Consider the following 21,766-nt stretch of genomic DNA (forward strand, 5'->3'; position numbering starts at 1 on the left):
AGGATTTGTGGGAATTGTGGGAAAGCACAGAAGGAGAGAAGTCAAAGAGGGAAGCAACTCAAAGATGAGCTTTCAGGGTAGGGCTGAAAGATGGTGTTGTGGTTTGAACGTGAAATGTTCCCCACAGCTTTGTGTTTTCAATATGTGTCCTCAGCTGATGGTGCTACTTTGGAATCTCTAGAATGTTGGGTCACCTGGGACAGGTCCTTGGGGATATATTATCCCTGGCCATCTACTACTTTGATCTCTGCTTCTAGCTCACCATGGTGTGAACAGTTCTCCTCTGCCATATACTTCTGCCACTAAATTGTTCTGCCCAAGCCATGCGGCCAAGCAACCATGAACTGAACCTACTGAAACAGTGAGTCAAAATAAATCCTAAAAAACCCTTCCTCCTTTTAACTTGTTTCGACCAGATATTTTTTAAATATTTTATTTATTTTTCATTAGAGAGCGGAGGACGGGGAAGGGAGGCATATAGAGGGAAAGAGAGAACACCAGGGCCTCCAGCCATTGCAAATGAACTGCAGACACGTGTGCCACTTTGTGCATCTGGCTTACATGCTTACTGGGGAATCGAATGTGGATCCTTAGGCTTTTGTTATTTATTTTATTTTATTTTATTGAGAGAGAGACAGAAATGGCTCACCAGGGCCTCAGCCACTGCAATCAAACTCCAGACACTTGCACTACCTAGTGGGTATGTACAATTTCACTTGCCTCACCTTTGTGCATCTGGCTTACGTGGGATCTGCAGAGTCGAACATGGGTCCTTAGGCTTTGCACACAAGCACCTTAACCACTAAGCCATCTCTCCAGCCCAGCTACCAGATATTTTGTGGCAGGAATGTGGTGCAGATGACAAGACTGGAAACAATGTTTCTCCATCACTGTGCTAATAGTGGTCATTCTTATTTCTGCCAGGAGACTCTGTCCTTACAACTTTTAAGCCATCACTAAAGAGTTACGTGAGCAGTGGGGAGTTCTCATACCCTAGTAAATAGGTCCTAGAGATCTTCTGGATCCTAACATCAGGATGAGGACATCAGTGCTGCCTGCTGTCCCCTGTCTCAGGATGCCTCCCAGGACTCAGTCCCTGTTTCTCTGCTTGTCATCATTTCAGCATTATCACTTGGTGAGCTCACCTTGCCTATGATACCACATACCAGCTCTGATGAATCCCACATATGGGCATCTAGCCCCCACTTCCGGCAGGCATTCAGCCTTGGCCAATTTCTCTCCATTGTTTGACACTCATGTCCGGCTTAGAATTTAACTCCACAGAGACCTATTACCCCCGTGATCTTATTCCTGTTGGAAATAGCAAGTATGGGATTTTGGAGGCAATTTTGTCTTTCTCTTTCCTCAGGCCCTAAGTGCAGTTAGCTTAAAGATCCTCAGACCTTCCCATTTAAGCTATATTCCTGTGTACCTCCATTGCTCCCTTCCTTTTTCTTCTTCTACTTCTTTCCTTCCTCCCTTTCCTTCTCTCTCTTCCTTCTTCCATTCCTCCCTCTCCTCTCCTTTTTTCCTTCCCCCTTTTATTTTGTATGTGTATACAGTGTCTGTGCCTGGGTGTGTTCACATTCGTGTGTGTGAGGTGGCATATGCTTGTGTGAGTAAGGGGTACCTGTGCACAGAGAGCAGAGATCAACAATGGGCATCTTCCTTAGTGCTCTGCACTTTAGTTTTTGAGACAGGGTCTCTCACTGAACCTAGAGCTCACCAGTTCCGCTCCACTGACTAGCCACCATGCCCCAGGGATTTTCCTGACTCTGCCTCCCCAGTGCTGGGAGTATAGACGCACACTGCTGTGCCTGCCTTTGCCACGGATGCCAGGCATATGAATGCAGGTCCTTCCATTTGGGTGGCAAGTACTTTGCTAACCGAGCCACCTCTCCAGCCTGTATCTTGGTTTTGGTCATTGATTGCTTTTTTTTTTTTTTTTTAAACTTTCATCATGACAGGCCTGGACTTCCTTCTTTGCTTCTTTCCACCCATATTTCAAGGCTCAAAAGAAAGGGCCCCCCGCTTGATGAAGACTTATCAGAGCTCTCACAGCCATGTTTCCTTCCTTTGTTGAACCTCTAAGCATTTTATTGGAAGAATGGTTATGGAAGGTCTTCTGGGCACTGGGGCTGAGGGATCTACTTCAAGGAAATCTGAGCTTCAAAGAGATTACAGTCTGGTGACCACCACACCCACCAACCACATCTTTGACTTCTTATTTTTAATTGTGCTTGGCCAATTCAGGTGTCTTTTATTAAACCCATCATGCAGCATAAACAATAAGGAACCTAGTGAGTTCTTACTCAATACTTAAGTGTAAATCCTTCTATGTCACAAGTTACCACTGTCATGATATTCCACTCCAGCTCATGGGGCCAAGCAACCATGAACTAAAGCCCTAGTAGCTTGAACAGAAACAAGTCCCTTCCTACATTAAATTGTCTCTGTCATGTATTTTGTCATAGCAAAACAAACAGTAACTATATACATACTGACCATATGCCAGATGAGAACCAGAATATGATAAGAGATAAGAAAAGGGACGATCAATTTGAGTGTTATAAACATCTCTCTACTAAAGAAAAAGAAAAAAAAAAAAACCTATATCAAGAAATTTAAGAAATCATGTTGAGTTTTAATGGTGTTTTGTTTTGTTGTTTTGCTTTGAGACAGGACACAGTCTCCCTCTGAAACCCAGCACTCAGGAGGCAGAGGTAGGAGAATAGCCATTAGTTCAAGGCCACTCTGAGACTACATAGTGAATTCCATGTCCACCTGGGCTAGCGTGAGACCCTACCTTAAAAAAAAAAACAAAAACAAAATGAAACAGAAAGACCATCTAGACCATCTGTATCTAACCCCTAGCAAACAACTCCTCCTCATCCTAGACTCCAGGAAAGGAAGCCTCAGGCAGTAGCCAACTGCCCTGGGCACTCAAGCAGCCCATGGCTCCTTGCAATGTGTCCTGTGCGGCAGTGTTACCTTGTTGGAGTACCATTTATGTGCACTGTTTCATTCTTTCAGCATGACACCACGAACCTGGAAACATCCAGTCCAGATAAGACCACTGGCAACAACAGTAGTCAGATAAAATCACCGTGTCATATGAAGGGCAAGATTAGTGACGCCATCCAAACACACAGGGCCACCATGCATCCCGTCATCAAGAATTTCCTGGGGCCAGGGTCAATGACAAAACAAGCTCTGATAATATCTATGTGCCCAAAGGAAGCCTTTCATGAAACATAGTGGAAGAATCTCATTTCCCACCAATGCAAACTTCCGACCACAAAGAGAAAACAGTAGGGATGTAGTCTACTCCCCTCTAAACTCTAAGAGTACAGCTTGACTTTTTGCTCAGAGGATCGATCTAGCATAGATTTCAACTTGGACATCCAATTCAAGAAACACATATCATTCCATCCAGGAAGAGATTTTTCCATCCTGAACAGAAGCTCAAGAGTTCAGAGTCAAAAGTTAGCTAATCCCGAGTGCACATGTCCCTCCAAACTTAATCTTAAAATAAAATTTCACTTACCTGCCAGAATATGCTATCTATTGTGCTTCCGAGAAAACCATCACGACCTTCTGAAGACACCAGCTTGGGTCCAAGAATTGTCATGAATTCATCAAAATCCACCTGGCCATCCCCTGGAAAGAGAAGAGGGGGATATTTTATTTACTTTTTTGTGAGAGAGAATTTGTGCACCAGGGCCTCCAGCCACAGCAATCAAACTCCGGACGCATGAGCCATCTTGTGCGCTTGTGTGACCTTGCACGCTTGCGTCAAGTTGTGCATCTGGTTTGTGTGTGACCTGAAGAGTAAAACATGGGTCCTTAGGCTTCACAGGCAAGCACCTTAACTGCTAAGCTTTTTCTGTAGCCTGAAAAGAGGGACATGGATATAGATCACATACACGGAATTACAGGTCAGCACCAAGGGAAAAGAAAAAAGAAAGAGCCAGGGTAGAAAGAGAAACAGGAGAAATTTTTTTTTTAATTTATTTATTTGAGAGTGACAGACAGAGAGAGAGAGAGAGAGAGAGAGAGAGAGAATGGGTGTGCCAGGGCCTCCAGCCACTGCAAACAAACTCCAGATGTGTGCGCCCCCTTGTGCATCTGGCTAACGTGGGTCCTGGGGAATTGAGCCTTGAACCGGGGTCTTTAGTCTTCACAGGCAAGCACTTAACCGCTAAGCCATCTCTCCAGCCCGAAACAGGAGAAATTTGAGGTTAGGTTTCGTCTCAATCTCCCAGGGCCCTTCAATTCTGGTGCTCCCTATAAGGTCTGCTTGAGGGTTCCACCTTTTAGTCTGATTTCCAGTATATAGGATTCTATGGTAACACTTCAATTTGGGTTCAGATTTGTGTCCCTGCCCACTCTTTCCCTTCCTCCAAGCCCTACCCTCCCTCTTGTCCAAGCATCAAGATGTTATTCAGTTACGTCAACAACTTGGGCTGATCCAGGTAAGGTACTGCAGATGTGTGAGATCATGTGACTATTGTCTTTCTGTGATTGTGTGAGTTCACTTAAAATGATCTGTTCCAAGTTCAACCATTTTTCTACAAATTTCAATGTGTCATTTTTTCTTACTACTGAGTAGAATTCCATCGTGTAGATACATCACACCTTGGTTATCCATTCATCCCTTGATGGGCACCTGAGTTGATTCCAGTTTTTAGCTATTATGAATTGAGCAACTGTAAACATGGTTGAGCAAATATCTCTGAACTGAGATGTGGAACTTTTAGAGTAAATGCCCAGTAAGGGAATAACAGAGTCTGCTGGTAACTATATTCATCCTTTTTAGGAATCTCCAAATTGATTTCCACAGTGGTTGTACCAGCTTACATTCCCACCAACAGTGAATGAGCATTCCTATTTCTCCACCACCTCACCAACATTTGTTTTCATTTGATTTTTTAATGTTTGCTATCCTCACTGGGGTAAGGTAGAATCTCATAGTTGTTTTAATTTACATTTCCCTAATGGTTGAGGATGTTGAACATTTTCTTAAGTGTGTGTTAGCCATTTGTAATTCTTCCTCTGAGAACTCCCTATTTAGTTCTCTGCCCCACTTATGGAGTGGGTTGTTTGATTTTTTATTGTTTAGTTTTTGGAATTCTTTGTAGATTGTAGATATTAGGCTTCTGTCAGTGGTATAGCTGACAAAGGTTTTCTCCCATTTAGTGGGTAATCTATTGGCTCTGCTTATGGTATGTTTGTCTGTGTAAAAGCTTTTTAGCTTTATGAGATCACATTGGTTGAGTGCTTAATTTCCTTGGCTATTAGGGTTTTGTTCAGAAAGTCTTTTCTCACTCCTATATTGTGGAGAGTGCTTCCTATTTTTTCTTCTAGTTGTTGAAGAGTTTCAGGTCTTATATTGAGGTCTTTAACCATTTGGACTTGAATGAGCTGTTAATCAGAGAGACCTACTATAACTGTCAAACAAACAAGACAGACTTCCGTGAGAACACTTGATTGCCCACCAGAGGTTAATGGTAAGACCTTACTACTGAAGTCACCAAACGCTGTTAGCACAGACCATGGAGACACCTGGTTGGAATCAGGAGGAGAGCTAGTCCCCAGACAATTAGCCCATCTAGTGCTGAAAGGCACTACATGAGCTACCAGGTGAAAGTGGCCAACATCTCTCCAAGCAACTCAGAAGCAAACAACCTGACGTGATGCTCACACAAGTGCAATAGTGGCACACAGCCATGGTGGGTAACCAACTGCTCGTGGATTGGCTAACAGATCTGCTCAGTGGAAAGGAAACCATATCTGGAACTGGGAAACAAGTCAGAATCATATCCAGATAATAATTCTGCTTTCCATTGTCAAGCTCCCACTAACCTTAGACTATAAAAGTGTCTAAACCCTTGTAATTCTCTCTAAATTAATGATGGTTGTCTCATTTAACTGGCGCTTACTTCACTCTCTGTTGGAGAATCTGCTTCTCTTTTTCAGATGGGAACTGGACCTGAGGACATAAACAACCCAGCACACTCCACCCTGGCCCCAGCTGAAAGCACAGAGGAATTGGGGAAATGAGCAAGAATGCTGCTCTCCCAATTAAGCTGATACCAGCACAAGGGTGATGAAAAAAAGATACCGAGGACACTCAACACCTACCAAACCAGACACCTAGAAGCTGTTAAGTGCCCATCACTGAAATAGACTTAACTACTCCCAGCATAGCTCAGGGAATTTTGTGGAAGAGTGGGTAGAAAGATTGTTAGGGCCACAAGTTGGGACATTATATACAGAGACATTGCCTCTCCCCAATAACTGACTGCTGCCCCCTCCATAATGCATCACCCACAATCAGTTGACCTGCATCCCCAATGAGGAAGGCCCCTTCAGAAAAGGGGCAGGGAGGAGGGAGTGGATGATACCAACATGTGATGTTTACGTACAAAATATGTCCATATCTAATAATAAAAAGAGGGATATGAGTGAAAAAGTACATAAACTTGACCTATTGTGCATGATGCTATAGCTCTATGATTTCCTCCTTATATGACCTTAATAAAATAAAAAGAGCTGGTAACATAACTGAAAATGGCTCAACATCCACCATGCCCCCAGTAATAAGGATTGAATTCATGGGTGAACACAAGTTAGGAAAGGACTCATGACCCCAACTCTTCTCTGGGGGATTCTAGGCAGGAGCTCTACCACTGAGCCACACCCCCAGCCCCTCACTGGGGGACTTTAGGCAGGAGCTCTACCGCTGAACCCCCCCCCAGCCCCTCACTGGGGGATTCTAGGCAGGAGCTCTACCACTGAGCCACGCCCCCAGCCCCTCACTGGGGGATTCTAGGCAGGAGCTCTACCACTGAGCCACGCCCCCAGCCCCTCACTGGGGGATTCTAGGCAGGAGCTCTACTGCTGAGCCAAGTCTCCAGCCCCTCACTGAGGTATTCTAAGTAAGCACTGTAATGCTGAGACAATTGGGGGTGGATCTAGGCTGTGTTCTACTGTAATAGAACACACCAGGAGATGAAAAGGAGAAACAAGGGGGAAAAGGAAGCAGAACAGGAACGGGAGGAAGTAGATTAAGAAGGAAGAGATGGAGGGGGAGTAAGAAGAGAAAGAGGAGGTGAAGAGTAGGAGGCAGAGGAGGATAAGAACATATGAGAAGGAAGAGGCATAAGAAGAGAAAGTGAAGGAGGAAGAAAAGTAGAAGAAAGAAGAAAATGGAAAGAAGAAGGGGATGAGGAAAAGGGAGATTAAGCAGCACGGCTTATTAAATTTCTATGTGGGCACTGTGGACATTGGGCTGTTTGGAGGGCACCCTCCTCCTGACCGTCACCCACTATTGGGGATTGAATTCATGGGTGAACACACGCTAGGAAAGGACTCTGCTGCTGAGCCATGCCACCAGCCCCCAGGAAGCTCTGCCTGGGAAGATGGCTTAGCAAAGCCTGCCATCCCGTGTTCAGTTCCCCAGTACCCACGTAAAGCCAGATGCACATAGTGGCACATGCATCTGGAATTTGTGTGCAGCCCCAAGAGGACCTGGTGCACCCATTCTCTCCCTCTCTCACTTTCTCTGAGCAACTTAATTAACTAATACTTTTATGAAAGGGTACATTGCTCAGTGGTTAAAATCACTGACAGGTTCTAGTCCCCAGTACCTACAAAAAAAAAAAAAAAATCTTGAAGCTCAAGGGCATGAATACACTCTCATGAAGGACTCAGGAGAGCTTAACTAACATGTTTCCAGCAGGCTGCCCCCTCAAGCCGTGGGCCATGGTCACTACTCTCCCTCTTGGAAGCCTTACAAAGGAGGGAGAATGGTCCATAAGATGTGTCTAAACCCACACTTCTTATAGCATGAGGAAAACAAGGTCATCTTTGATCAGTCCACCTTCCAGGTAGGAGAGGAGGGACCGCGCACTTCACAATACCCTCCCCGCACTGTAGGATGAGAGCAGCAAAGCATTGTGGGATGGGCACAGCTAATCTATGCAGAATTCTGATCCAAGTCATCATGGCACCGTCGGAGCTCACAGATGGTTGAGAGCACCATCAAAACAGAAGCTGACAAGCAGAAAAGATGCTTCTAAAATACATCTTGGCCCTGAGAAAAGGAGAAGCTCATTTAACATTTAAAATCCTTGGCTGGAAAGAAAGCCCTCGGAGGAAGGGTGGGGGGCTTGAAACCCAAGGGGCAGTGCCAACTGTGGCCCCAGAGCTCGGGCAACTCCACAAAAGGCATGAGGATTCACATCCAGCTGCTTAGGAGACAGTATCCAGAGTCCCATCCTATGGTGCTGGCATTTATATTAAGACATATTAGATTTGGTCTTTTTCTCCATGTACTGACACACAGCTTGTAACGCTCTTGTTAATTCCTAAGTGACAGAATTCTGGAAAACATCTTTTCTCATAATATTTAATCACTGACATTTAGTGTTCTTCAATCCTTTAGACTTACTAGGCACCTAAAGGGAGTTTCATTCTACTAGAACAACTTGTGGTGGGCTGCTAGATGGGGACTAATACCCCAGAACACCAACGCATGTGATACAGTATGACTGTAAAACACCTCCAATAGGCTCGTGTGTTTTAACACTTGGTACCTGGATGGTGGTTCTGTTTTGGGAGGTTGTGGAACCTTCAGGATATCTGGCAGACAAAGGGTCAGAGGGTCAAAGGCACCAGGCTTGAGATTTCTAGTCCCATTTCCAGGCTACAGGCACTGGGTACATTGCTTTTTGAGAGGCGAGCAAGAAATGTGAACAAGCAGCCTCACACTCCCATCTTCACAGCCGTGAGCTGCTCTCAACACCATGCCTTCCCTGCTGTGGTGGGGGATGTTCATTGTCAACCTGACTAGATTTAGAACCACTTAGGAGATATGCCTTTGGGTGTGTCTATGAAAGTGTTTCCAGAAAAGTTTAACTGAGGAGGGAAGTTCAATGGTGGGTGACAGTATCTCATGAACTTGAGTCCAGACTGGATGAAAAGGAGAAGGCCAGCTTAGCACCAGCATTCATCTCTCTCTGCTTCCTGGCTGCAGATGCAATGTGACCAGTTGCTTCACAATCCTGTCGCCATGCCTTTCCCACCATGATGGACCATATTCTCTTAAACTGTGAGCCAAAGCAAACCCTTTCTTAAGATGTTCTTGTCACAGCAATTAGAAAGTGAACAGTACAGATACCATAATAGCCTCTAAATACTAAGCCAACATAAATCCTTTCTCTCCCTCCCTCCCTCTTTTCTTTCCTACCTTTCTTCCTTTTCCTGTTTTTCTTTCTCTTTCTCTTTCTGAGACAGGTTTCAATCGGTAGCTCTATGTATCCCAGGCTGTCCTCTAACTCACAGAAATCATGCTCCAACCTATTGACTGCTAGGGTTGCAGGCCAGAGCCACCACATCCAGCTCCTTTCTCCTTTTAAATTGTCTCTCTTTGATATTTTTCTCAGAGTAATAAAAAAAATATCTAATAGAGTTCGTTAGCCCCAAATCCATTCCCAGGCAGAGGCAAGGGAATTCCAATAATGATGATAATACTTAATGTGAGCATGCACAGTGTGCTGGGCATTGATTAAAGGACTTTCTGGGGCTGGATCTGTGGTTAAAAGTGATTGCTTACAAAGCCTGTCGGTCAGTGTTTGATTCCCTAGTATCCACATAAAGCCAGGTGCAAAGTGGCATCTCTTGTTTGTTTAAAGCAGCAAGAGACCCTGGTGTGTGTGTATGCACATGAGCATACACACACACACATACACTATAAGTAAGTAAATAAAAAATAAATAAATGTCAAAACAGTTATCTTCTGGAGAGCATCAGTCCCAAGACACAAAATATGAAGATGTCAACTCCCTTATATAAACTCACACCATATTTTCACGTATGGTATAAAAAATTCTTCTTCATGAATATTTGTGACTAATAATGTGTGAACCTGCAGAGGCAGAATCTATAGAGCATTGGTTCTTTTAGTTCAAATCTCACAGCAGCCCACTCTAAAGATGAGCAAACTGAGGCACAGAGAGAACATGTAGCTACCAAAAGCCTACCCAGTGTGATGGTTGATCTCAACTGTCAGCTTGATAAGATCTAGAAACATCATGGAGACAAATCCTTGCACATGTCTAGGAGGGGGTTTCTTAGTTAAGTAAATTGAAGTGGGAAGACACAGTCTCAATGTAGACAGCACCATTCTGGGGACTGGGGTTCTGGGCTGCCTAAAAGGGAGAAAGTGAGTCAAGCACCAGCACTCACCCCCCTCTGCTTCCTGATGATGGATGGCATGTGACCAACTGCTTCCTGTTCCTGCCAACATGGCTTCTTCCCCATGATGGACTCTAACCTCCAACTATGAGCCAAAAATAAGCCTGTCCTTCTTTATGTTACATTTTTCAGGTAACTGATACACACAGGGAGCAGAGCAGGAATTGCAGCCTTGCTTACTGTTGCTGGAAGAATCTTTCTGGAACATTCTCCCCTGATCCTGGTATTTCTTTTTCTTAAATTGTATTTATTGATTGATATGTGTGTGATAGAAAGAGAGAGATTGAGAAAGAGACACACACAGAGAGAGTGAGTATGGGCATGCCAGGGCTTCCTGCCACTAATAACGAACTCCAGACACATGTACCACTTAGTGCATCCGGCTTTATGTGGACACTGGGGAACTGAACTTGGATCTTTAGGCGTTGCGGACAAGTGCCTTACAGCTGAGCCATCTCTCCAGCCTTGGTATTTCTTTAGTAACAGAGTACTGTGTCTGTTGGCTGATGACCGGTACAGAAGAACAAATGAAAACCTAACTCTCCCTGTCTCAAGTCTAGCTCTAGGAAGGGTGCTTAATCAGTTGAAAAAGCGATAGCAAGCCAGGGGCTGGGAAGGTGGCTCAGTGGACGGCTCAAGCACTTGCCTTTTAAGCATGCGTCCCTGAGCTCAGGTCTCCGGAGACTACCTAACTGGACACTATTGTGCCAGCCCTGGCAATCCCAGCATGCCTAGGGAAAGACGGGAGGCAGAGAAAATAGAATCGCCCAAAAGCTCACAGGATAGCAAACACAGTGTGAACAAGAGACCCTGCCCCAAACAATATGGAAGGTGAGAACTGCCACTTAAGGTTCTCTTGTGACCTCCACGTGCATGCATAGAGAGTAATAATAAGGGGTAAGAAATATTTCTTTGATACTCGGTAGGTGCCAGGCCCTGCAGGGTCTTATTAGTGCTACACATAAATCTAACTTTACTCCAATTCTAAGAGTAGGTTCCTTCATTTTACATCTTAACAATGAAGAAACTTGGGCAAAAAGCGGTTCCAAGTAATCACGAAGAGAAGACCACACAGACAGTCACGGCAGAGCAATTCAACTCAGAGCTCCCCCATGTGAGCCCCCCAGTGGGCCACGCTCCTGCACATCAAAGACCCTAGCACACATTCCTGGTGTAGGTGCGTATCTCTCTCCAAAGTCTGTGAGTTACAACGTGTTTTTCTTTCTAAGCCCCAAGGAAGGAATTTAATGAGAAACCGAGAACCACGATCTTCAGGAATTTTAATAAAAAATGACAATGACCTAAGAGCTGCATGCTCCTCAACTCGACACGGCTTTGATTCAGCATTCTTAGTCACTCACAACAGATGGCCAGCTCCCAGGTCGTTGACGCAGAACTCGGCACACGACTGAAACCTCTTCCACCAAAGAAAGAATGGGCCTGAAAAATGAGGCCAGTCTGAGCACGGCAGGGTCACAACAAACTGGCCTCATGGATTCAAGTGTTCCCAAAGATACAGGTGGCATGGTTCCAGGACCCAGCCACCATCTGTGGAATGCAGGGATTTTTAGACATTATTTGTTAGCATAAGTTTTACAAAATAATGGAGTACACCATGGAAGTTTCTACATCTATCTATCTAGCTATCTAGATATATCATCACATTTACCCGTCATCATATACTCTTGTCTCCTCTCCCCCCGCCCCCCATGGTTCGTTTCTTATACCCAAAATAGTCCCTCCTCGTCTACTTTCATATCTTTTTTGTAAAATCTAGATTCTATAGATGAGAGAGAAAAAATAAGTGGTATTTGTCTGAATCTGCTTTATTTTCCCTAACACGAAGGATTACGTACTTATTTGACATTTATCATGCTTGAACATAAGTAATTTGATCATACTCCCCTCCCAACCTCTTTTGTCCTCCTGTTCCCCTGTCCTTTCACGGAAATTGACGAGTCCCTCTTTGCTTTTGATTAACTGCAAACAATTTATTTGGTTACATTGTTTGATGGATCCTGAAGGAGAAGGTAAAATGAGATTCACTCCTCCCTAGCCTCCTGCTCCCTTCTACAGCTTCCAGCCATCATGGTCCACTTAGCAAGAATACAGGAAGCTAACCTGCAAAAGATTGCAGCTCCCCCCCCCCCCCCCCCCCCCCCCCCCCCCCTGTGAGTCAGAGTAATGAACTTGAACTAGGGCAAGAAGCTGCAGGGGGCCAGGACCATACAAGGTTCATTAAGATGGACCAGCTGACATTTTTAGGAAGAGGGGAGATAATAATAATAATTTTAAAAAATCCACTGAGAAGTAAAAGGAAGGAAAGAAATCTACAGGAAAAAAAAAGTGAGTGGACAAGTAATGGGGGAGTTAACAAAGTGACAATTTAGAGGGAATAATATTAACACGTGTCTGTGAGAGTCCATCCATTCTAACAAAATTTAACTGAACCCCAAAGCTTGCTGACCAAGGCCAGGTGAGTGGGTCACACCCTGTGGGGCAACAGAGAAATGTGCAAGGCTTGGCTTCGGCTCCAGAGTCCCATTATCAAGGTCAGAATCAAGTGAGGGCCATGACTGACTTTCAAACATTGTACTGAGGTAGGTCAAAGGCAAAGCCTTTGGCTGCAAGGAGGTCACCTCACTAATTTTGCAATGACTCTTTGAAGGAGAAAAGGATTCTCACAGGTGGAAAAGGGAATCCAGATGATTCAGCTTCATTGCTAATTTCCCTGTGCTTAAGGGAGAAAGGATTTGTTTGGGCTCACAGTTCGAAGAGCTACCATCGTTCAGGGACTGACAGGAAAGACAGGCCGCTGAGAAGACCTGCTAGGTCCCAGCAGTGGTAGTTTGCAATGGGACTTCCTCACGGTCCAGTAGATCAGGAAGCCAAGACAGAACCAGAAATGGGGTCAGGTTCCAATCCTCAAATGTGCCCCTCCCCCATCCCTAGTGACTCACTTCCTGGAGGGAGGCTCCACCTCCCCAATGTCCACAGTTTCCAAGGACAGCACCACCTGCTGGGGGTGAAGTGTTCAAATACGTAATCCTGTTTGGGGCTGGTGGGAGTGGCGGTTGGAGTCGAACTACCAGGAGGAGGATTTGAGGCATAGACGTAGAGATCTGTATTTCACACGGAACAAGATGACTTGACAGTGGAACAGGATAACAGGGAAGGGTAAGAAGAGAGAACGGCCCTGAGGGTTTGAGTTGGGAATCTTGCAAAGGCCATGGAGCTACTTAGCAGCAGTGGGAACAGTAGGAAGACCTAAGTCGGAGGTTATGGTTCTGGTGAGCTGGTGGCAGGTAGTATGAATATAAAAGGCTAGTGGCTGGGGAGATGGTTCCATGGGTAAAATGCTTGTCCTGCAAGCATGATGGTCCGAATTCACATCCCTAGCACCCATGTAAACATCCTGGGTGTGGCAGCATGCAACTGTTTCCCAGCACTTGGGGGTGGGGAAGTGGAGACAGGGAATCCCTGGGGCTTGCTGACTAGCTAGTCCAGCTGAATGGGTGACCTCTAGACTCAGTGTGAGGTCCTGGGTTCCATCCCCACCCCCACCCATAGAAGATAAAGGGGGAAGGGAGGATGGATGGGAGGAGAGGAAAAGAGGAAGGAAGGAAGGAAGGAAGGGAGATGAGGCAGAGAGGAGGGAGATCAAACCCTCTGTCCAGCACACATGGGAAGGAGCACATGTAGCAGGTTGGCTGTCACACACATTCAGTACTTGGGCTCAGACTGATAGCCATTCCCTAGTCGTATCTCTTATCCAAGTGATAGGTTCATACAGGGCTGGTCTACCCTGAGTACGCTGGGTCATCTAACCCTCTGTCCTCTTCTTTGCATGGAGGCGGGGGACCTGGGCAAAGCAAAACACGAAGGAACACTAGCTCTAGTCCTCTGTGCTCTCTCTCCTTTTCCCTCTCTCTCTCTCTTTCTCCATCCCCCTCCACATTCCTCAAGATGGATGATAAATTGTCAAAGCAAGATAGGACCCAGCATCAACAGCACAGCTTCCCAGCATTTTCTAAGCTCCAGGGAGTAGTTTTGGCTCAAAACTTCTGACCTGAACAACGTAAGGAAATAATCACAAGCTGTCATTGAAATATGGAATGTCCCATGGGTGAAGACCTGCTGTGTAGCATGTGTATCACCTCACTGAAAGGTACTAGAAACCTTAAGAGGTAGGGTCTAGCATGAGATCACCAGGGAGTGTGGCCTTGGAGTGGATATCGGGAGTTTAGTGCTGCTTTCTCCTTCTCTCTCCCTTCTTCCCTCTCCTTCATTCTCTGCTTCTTTGCCACCATGAAGTGAACAGGCCTCGACTACAAGAAGCCCCCACCATGATGCACTGTGTAACTTAACCATAGGCCCAAAGCAATAGGGCCAAGACATCATGGCTGGAAACTTAAATAAACTTTTTTCTCCTTACAAGTGATCTATCTCAGGTATTTTTTGTCACAGCAACAGAAAACTAATTAACACTATGTACTTTGACAATCTGGATTTAATGCCTACAGAATACTCTTGATTTCAAGAGAGAGAAAGAATGTGTGTGTGTGTGTGTGTGTGTGTGTTGGGATATGTATACTCATGTGTATGAGAGGTTGTCTCTCAGGAATGGCATTCATATTTACTTGAGACAGGATCTCTCTGAACCTGGAGCTCATCAATTCAGCTAGACTATCCAGCCAGCGAGCCACAGGGATCCTCCCCCTCTCCTTCCCTAGTGCTGGGGGTTACTGCTGTTCTTCATCATGCCCAGTTTTTTGGGGTTTTTAAAGTTTTTTTTAATGGGTCATCTGGGACTCAAACTCATGTCTTCATGCTCACAAGGCACGCATTTTACCCAACAAGTTAACTTTCCAGTCCCTTAATTTTTTGGATTTGAACCAAGTTCTAATGTTTCCTCATTGGGCCTCCCAGTAGAGTATTCACGGAACTAGAAAAAGACACAAATTCGCAGCAGTTCTAAAAGCTGAGGCTAGCCATGATCCACACAGCCCTGGTAAAGGGGATGATGAAAGAAAACCAACGGTCTCTGCGAGTCATGTTCTTGGAAGGCACCTGCCAGGCAATGGCAGGAAAAAGTGTGAACACAGCACACTCTACCCCGAGCTGTGACTCCCAGGATATTGCAAACTTAGTCAAGCAGGACACCACCTCCTGAATGTGGGCGCTCTAGTTGCTAGGAAGTCAAGCGTCTTATTGACTACCCATCATCCCTTTCTTCTTCCTTCCTGGTATCTCTCTTTCAACCTTCAGGTGCAGATACAGTTCCAGCACATTACGTAGGCAGATCTTCTAGCATGATCCTGTGATGCACCACTCGGGACCATGAGTTCCATTTCTCCACTCTGGAGTGCTCTAAGCAAAGACAGGATAGGAACTATGGGGCTATATGTTGGAAATTATATTTTTATTAGCATTTAAAAATATTTTATTTATATATTTGCAAACAGAGAGAGTGGGGAGAGGGAGAATAGATATGCCAGGACCTTCTGCCACTGCCCACGAACTCCAGATGCATGTGCCATTTTGTGTGTCTGGCTTTACAGGGATACTGGGGAGTCAAACCCAGGTCATTAGGCTTGTAGACAAGTGCCTTAATAGTTAAGCCATGTGATAGTTAAGGTGTTGTCAACTTGATCTGTTTAGTCATCCACAGGCTGCTTCTAGGAAGAATCAACTAAAGGAGGTGGTCTTTTCCCCAGGGTGAGCCCTTCCCCCAGAGTGGGCGGCCCCGTTCAGAGGGGGACTTGATATAAGGAAGCTCTGGGTAGAAGAGTTCCCTTTTACCTTCCTTCCTTCCACTTGGCTGCCGGAGCTGCTCCCTACCTTCTAGCGTGGATTGAAGACCAGTGCGGACTAAAGACCAACATCAACTGAAGACCCACGTGGATCGAAACCCAGCAGCTCCTCAGGAAGCCTCCAGGTTTTCCGGCACCATCTGCAGTGCCGGGTCAGGACTGCTGAGGCATCTGGCCACGTGGACTGAGCAGCTACCAGGTTCGGTGATTCTCAGGCCTGCAACTGCTATTGGACTACTGTAAGCTAATCCAATAAATTCCCTTTTTAAAATAATTAGTTCTAGCAATTCTGTTCCTCTAGAGAACCCTGGCTAATACAAGCCATCTCTCCAGTCCCTCGTTTTTAAACATATTTATTCCTACTCATGACTCTTAAGCTTGGTTTGAGTATGAAACATCCCCTGCAGGATCATATGTTGATTTAGAGAACTGATAAGTAGAGAAAGAAGGTAAAAAGTGTCAAGCATTGTGTGTGTGCATGCCTTTCAGACAGGGTCTCCCTATGTAGAAGCATAGGCTAGTCTCAAACTTGAAAGCCTCCTGCAGGCTGAGACAATAACAAGCCTGGATAACCATGTTCAGCTGGTTCAGCATATTTTTTTTTTTAACTGACTATTTACTAGATTCCAGAAATTGCAACATACACATCGGCTCAATAAATGGGACATTCTAAAGCCAGAGTGGGAAGAAGAGGCGGTCCATGATCCTACACTTGCTGATGGCTGGTCAACAATGGAGCCTGTACTCTCTCTGTTTAGATTTGAAAACAGGCCAGGGAGATGGTTCAGTGGAGAAAGCACTTGCTGTATCAGTGTGAATACCTGATGTTGCGTAATCCCAGTGTGCCTACCATGAGAAGGGAAGCAGAGTCGAGAGAATCTATCAGAAGCTTGTGAGCCAACTAGCCTGGTATACACCGTGGTCATCAACAAGAGGCCATGTCTGAAACAAGGTGGAAGTTGATAACAAACACCTGAGGTTTCCTCTGACCGCCAAATGTCAGCAATGGTAGGTGTGTGTCTACGCTCACCACATGGATGAGCGTGTGTGCGTGCATGCACGCGCGCACACACAGAATTGACAAGAAGTATACACTGACTTGGTATAGACCATCCTTACTCTGTTAAATTAAATTAGGATTATTCTTTTCCTAAGTTTAGAAAAGTCCTAGGGCTGGAGTATGTCTCAGCAGGTAAGAGAGCTTGTTGTATAAGCATGGAGACTTGACAGGGCCTGATTTGAGCTGAGTTTGATTCCCTAGTACTTAAAAAAAAAAAAAACAGCTGGGTCTGCAATGCTTGCCTGTAACCCCACCCCATCCCATGGAGACAGAGACAGGAAAATCTCTGGGGCTTGCTAGTTAGTCAGCAGTCTGACCAAAAAAAAAAAAAAAAGCAGCCTCAGGTTTAATGAAAGAGTTCATCTTAAGGAAACACGGATAATGGAGAGCACCTGACAATCTCCTCTGGCCTCTGCATGCATGCACATGTGGTTTGTGCATCTGCACACACATTCATACACCACAAATATACCATAACACCATGCATACTACACACACACACACACACACACACACACACACACACACACGCAAAACAAAAAGTCCTGAGAGCATCTTATACCTCACCTGATGATTTATTGTATTAATTGAATTAGGGTTCTGGAATGAACTCTTGTCGGAGAGAGGCCATTATGGTGTGCATGAAACGTTTCCTACAGTCGCGTGTGTTAAACACCTGGTCCCCAGCAGGTGGCGCTGTTTGGGAAGGTTGTGGAATCTCTAGGAGCCGGAGTTTCACGGTAGGAAGTGGGGGAAGGAAGTGGGTCACTGAGGAAGTTTGAAGGTGACAGCCACTCCCCAGTCTCTTCACTGTCTGTTCCCTGTCTGCCATGAAGCAGAGAAGCTCCTTCAACACACATTCCTACCACCATGATGCTTTTTGCTTGGGTGGTGCATCTGTGTATGTATGTGTGTGTGTGTCTGTGTGTGTGTATGTATGTACATATATATATATATATACACACACACACATATATTCTTCCCAGTTTAACTTTCAAGAGGACAATGGTGATGTCTTCCCTGTTCCCTGCAGTATCCCCAGGGCCTAGCACAATGACTGTCTCATAATGGGTTTGGATAAGCATTTGTTGACTTGAATTAGAAACTGTATTTTCTTGGCAATAGCTCCCAAGTAGACTTTGACTTTGTGAGTGCATTGTTGGCGTCCTTGCCTTGTCGCCTCACCAAAGCCAGGTCCTTTTTCCTTCCACTCTTGTCTGAGCCTCTTGTCTTTCCATCTTATCCTTCCAGGTCCAGACATTCTCTTGTTTGCAGAGGGCTTTTTTTTTTTATCCAGCCTAAAGCCAAATAGGTGGGGGGATTGTATTTAAATTTTATTTTTGACAATTTTATACAAGGATATAACGTATTCTGATCACATTCACCCCCTATTACCCTCTCATGTCACCTTCCCATTTCTAATAAAGCTCTTCTTCCCTATTAACCCCCTTCCTATTTCGATGTCTTTTTTTGTATGTGACCTAATGAGTTAAACTAGGGTTGCTTGCATGAGCATGGGATGATGGTTATTGACTGAAACATGGGTCACTCAGCAGAGGCTACACCGTTGAAGAAAGTGTCTCTCCTTCCACCAGGAACCATTACCTGCCAATAACTCCTCAGGTACATTCCATGATAGAATGTTGACAGGCCCAATCCATACAGACCTTGTTCAGGTCACCACAGTTATTGTAAGTTAATGAGTGCAATGGCCATGTTATGTCCAGAAAACAGCATTCCACGACACTCCGCCCCATCTTTCTGCTCTAACATTCCTTCCACCCCTAATGTGGTAGTTTAAATGAATGGCCCCCAATATACTCAGAGTTTTATTACAGTTTGTAATTTAGATCTGTAACCACCTGGGTGGATCTGAGGGTTCAGCCCTAAGGTATGGTGGATTTGAAATTCCAGTCTAAAAATAAGCACCTGAGCTCTCCCCTGGAGTTCCTGTGCTGTATGGTGCAGCTGTTGGGTTTTGGCTTGTGGCTTGCTCCCTTCTCTTTTTCTCTCTCTCTCTCTCTCTCTCTCTCTCTCTCTCTCTCTCTCTCTCTCTCTCTCTCCCTCCCTCCCTCCCTCCCTCTCTCTCTCTCTCTCTCTCCTTGGTTCTTTAAGAGGAGGCCATCTTCCTTTCTCATTATGGAACTTTCCCTGGATCTGTAACCTTCAATAAATATCCCTTCTAACATAACTGTGCCTGGTTTGGAAGTTTATCTCAGTGACCTGGAAGTTGTCTGCTACATCTCCTGTGATATTCTCTGAGATTTGGAGAGGGTGGTTAAACAGGTGGTATTTAAATATATATATATATATATATATATATATATATATATATATATATATATATATATATATATATATATATATAATTTATTTATTTATTAGAGAAAGGAGAGAGAGAGAAAGGCAGATGCAGAGAATGGGTACACCAGGGCCTCTAGCCACTGGAAACTGAACTCCAGACACATGTGCCACCTTACATAGCTGGCTTATGTGGGTTTTGGAGAATCGAACCTGGGTCTTTAGGCTTTGCAGGCAAATGTCTTAACTGTTAAGCCATCTCTCTAGCCTGAAGCAGGTAGTTTTTAAACTTTCTTTCTCCCTCTGGGTGTAAGTAATAAAGTTTTAGATTTTATCTTTTTCTTTGGGTGTTCATGGCAACACTCTTGTTTTTTCCATTATGCTTTACTTTGCATATATCTTCATATATGACAGGATTCCTATTAAAACAAGCAATGGGCTGGAGAGATGGCTAAGCAGGTAAAAGCACTTTCCACTTAAACATAAGAATCTGGGGTGGCTTGCAACAGGTTGTGTTAGCACCCTCAAACAGCTCAGCACCCACCAAAAAAGCTGAGCATGATCAGGAACACTTACAACTCCGGCTCTGTGAGGACAGGGGAGCAGAAACCAGAGACTTGTTGGAGCTCGCTTACTGAGAAATAATGGCTGTAAATGGAGAGACTCTGTCTCAAGGAAATATGTAGATGAGGAATAGAGGAGAACATGTGATGTTCTCCTCTGACTTCTGAACATGCCCATGGGGTGCATGCATCTGCTCACACAGGTCTATGTACCACACATACATCACATATCACACAACACCCTGCATATAACTCTACACATATGAGAGAGAGAGAGAGGGAGAGAGAAGATGGAGGGAGGGAGGGAGGGAGGGAGGGAGGACAATAATCCAAGGATGTCTGCCATCATTTTAATTCAGTGCCAATGCTATGACTTGAAATACAAGTAAGAAATATGACTGCAGAAATGGAGAAAATGAGATTGTCACTTCTCAACAAAAAGTATGACCATCTGTCTTGACAAAAAGAAATGGCTCAGTTATAACTCTCAGGAACATAGTAATGGCAGCCAGGTAGGTACCCAGCTGAATGTTAAAAATGATCACTATGAGGCTGGGAAGATGGCACAGTTGGTAAAGTGCTTGTTTTGCAAGCATGACGACCTGAGCTTCATCCACAGAACCCACGCAGGGAGGCTGGGTGTGGGTGTGGAATGTAGAACTCACAAAGCAGAGGCAGGAGAATCCCTGGGGCTAGCTAGCTAATCTAGCCTAATTAGTGATCTCCAGTCCAATGAGAGACCCTGCCTCAAAAAATATGGATAGTACCCAAGGAATGATATCCAATGTTGTTCTCCCCCCCCCCACATACACACACACGGAGGAGGGGAAGAATGCTTTCTTGTATGTGGTGTTAAAATGACCATTTATGAAACTGAGAGAACTGAATTTTTACACCTACCAGAAAATCCCATCTGCAGTGCACAAGGTCAGGGCCAGATAGGTCTTAAATCACGAAGCGGAAAACAGGAGAGATTTGAATCTCACTTGCTCTGACTAATCCTGAGGTGCAGGGAGATCAGGCAGTCTGATTCCCAGGTCCACGACTTTAAACACCAAAGCCAGTAATGATTCAATGGTAGAAACAGAGAGAGATAGACATGTCCTGCACTTACGCTGGGGCTGGACCAATGGAGGATGGCTTTACCCGTGAGGCTTGAAAGTATGGTGCACATGTTCACTGAGACAGATTTGAATGCAGTAACCCAGCCACCCTGACTCCTAAACACCTGGAGAACTCTGCTCTGAGGCTAAGATCTTCCTGATCCGGGTGAGGAACCTCACAAAAGGAGAAGTCCTCTTCCTCAACCTCAGTGGAGGATGGAGACTTGCTCATGGGATTCATGGAGTTATCTCTGCCTCTTGGTTTGCCTTGCCATGACGTGGCAAAGAGAAGAGACTGAAAACCCAAGGCAGTAAAACAAAGAACTCACTTCAGTGCAGTGTCAAAGAAGGGGTGACTAGCTGAGTCATTGGGACACTTGTCTATTGTCAGACTCCAACCAAAGGAAGAAGATCTTGGTCAAACCTTAATGAGAACAAGAAGAGAAAAGAGAAGGGATGTGTGCTCTGAAAGAGAAGAATTCAAGTGCACCCAAGACTCATGGGAGCTAAGCAGTGTGATTTTGAAATATGCAAATGCACTGACAAGCTGAAATTGTATAGGACAAGTATTGGTGAGTAATAAGAGAATAGCTAAGAGCCACTGGCCTGAGTAAAAATGTAGACACGGGACCAGGGAGATGGCTCAGCGGATAACAGGGCTTGCTA

At 44.9% G+C, this 21,766-nt stretch overlaps 1 protein-coding gene across 1 annotated transcript in view; it reads right to left on the reverse strand.

Annotated features, from left to right (window-relative positions):
* Caln1 (calneuron 1) overlaps nucleotides 1-21,766 on the reverse strand; it is a 471,181-nt gene that overhangs the window by 214,715 nt on the left and 234,700 nt on the right. Inside the window, exon 4 of the mRNA XM_045142964.1 lies at nucleotides 3,548-3,660. Coding sequence (XP_044998899.1) covers nucleotides 3,548-3,660 — 113 coding nt within the window. The remainder of the gene's footprint in view (nucleotides 1-3,547; nucleotides 3,661-21,766) is intronic.

This window comes from Jaculus jaculus, chromosome 2 (genome assembly GCF_020740685.1).
Source record: "Jaculus jaculus isolate mJacJac1 chromosome 2, mJacJac1.mat.Y.cur, whole genome shotgun sequence".
Taxonomy (NCBI): domain Eukaryota; kingdom Metazoa; phylum Chordata; class Mammalia; order Rodentia; family Dipodidae; genus Jaculus; species Jaculus jaculus.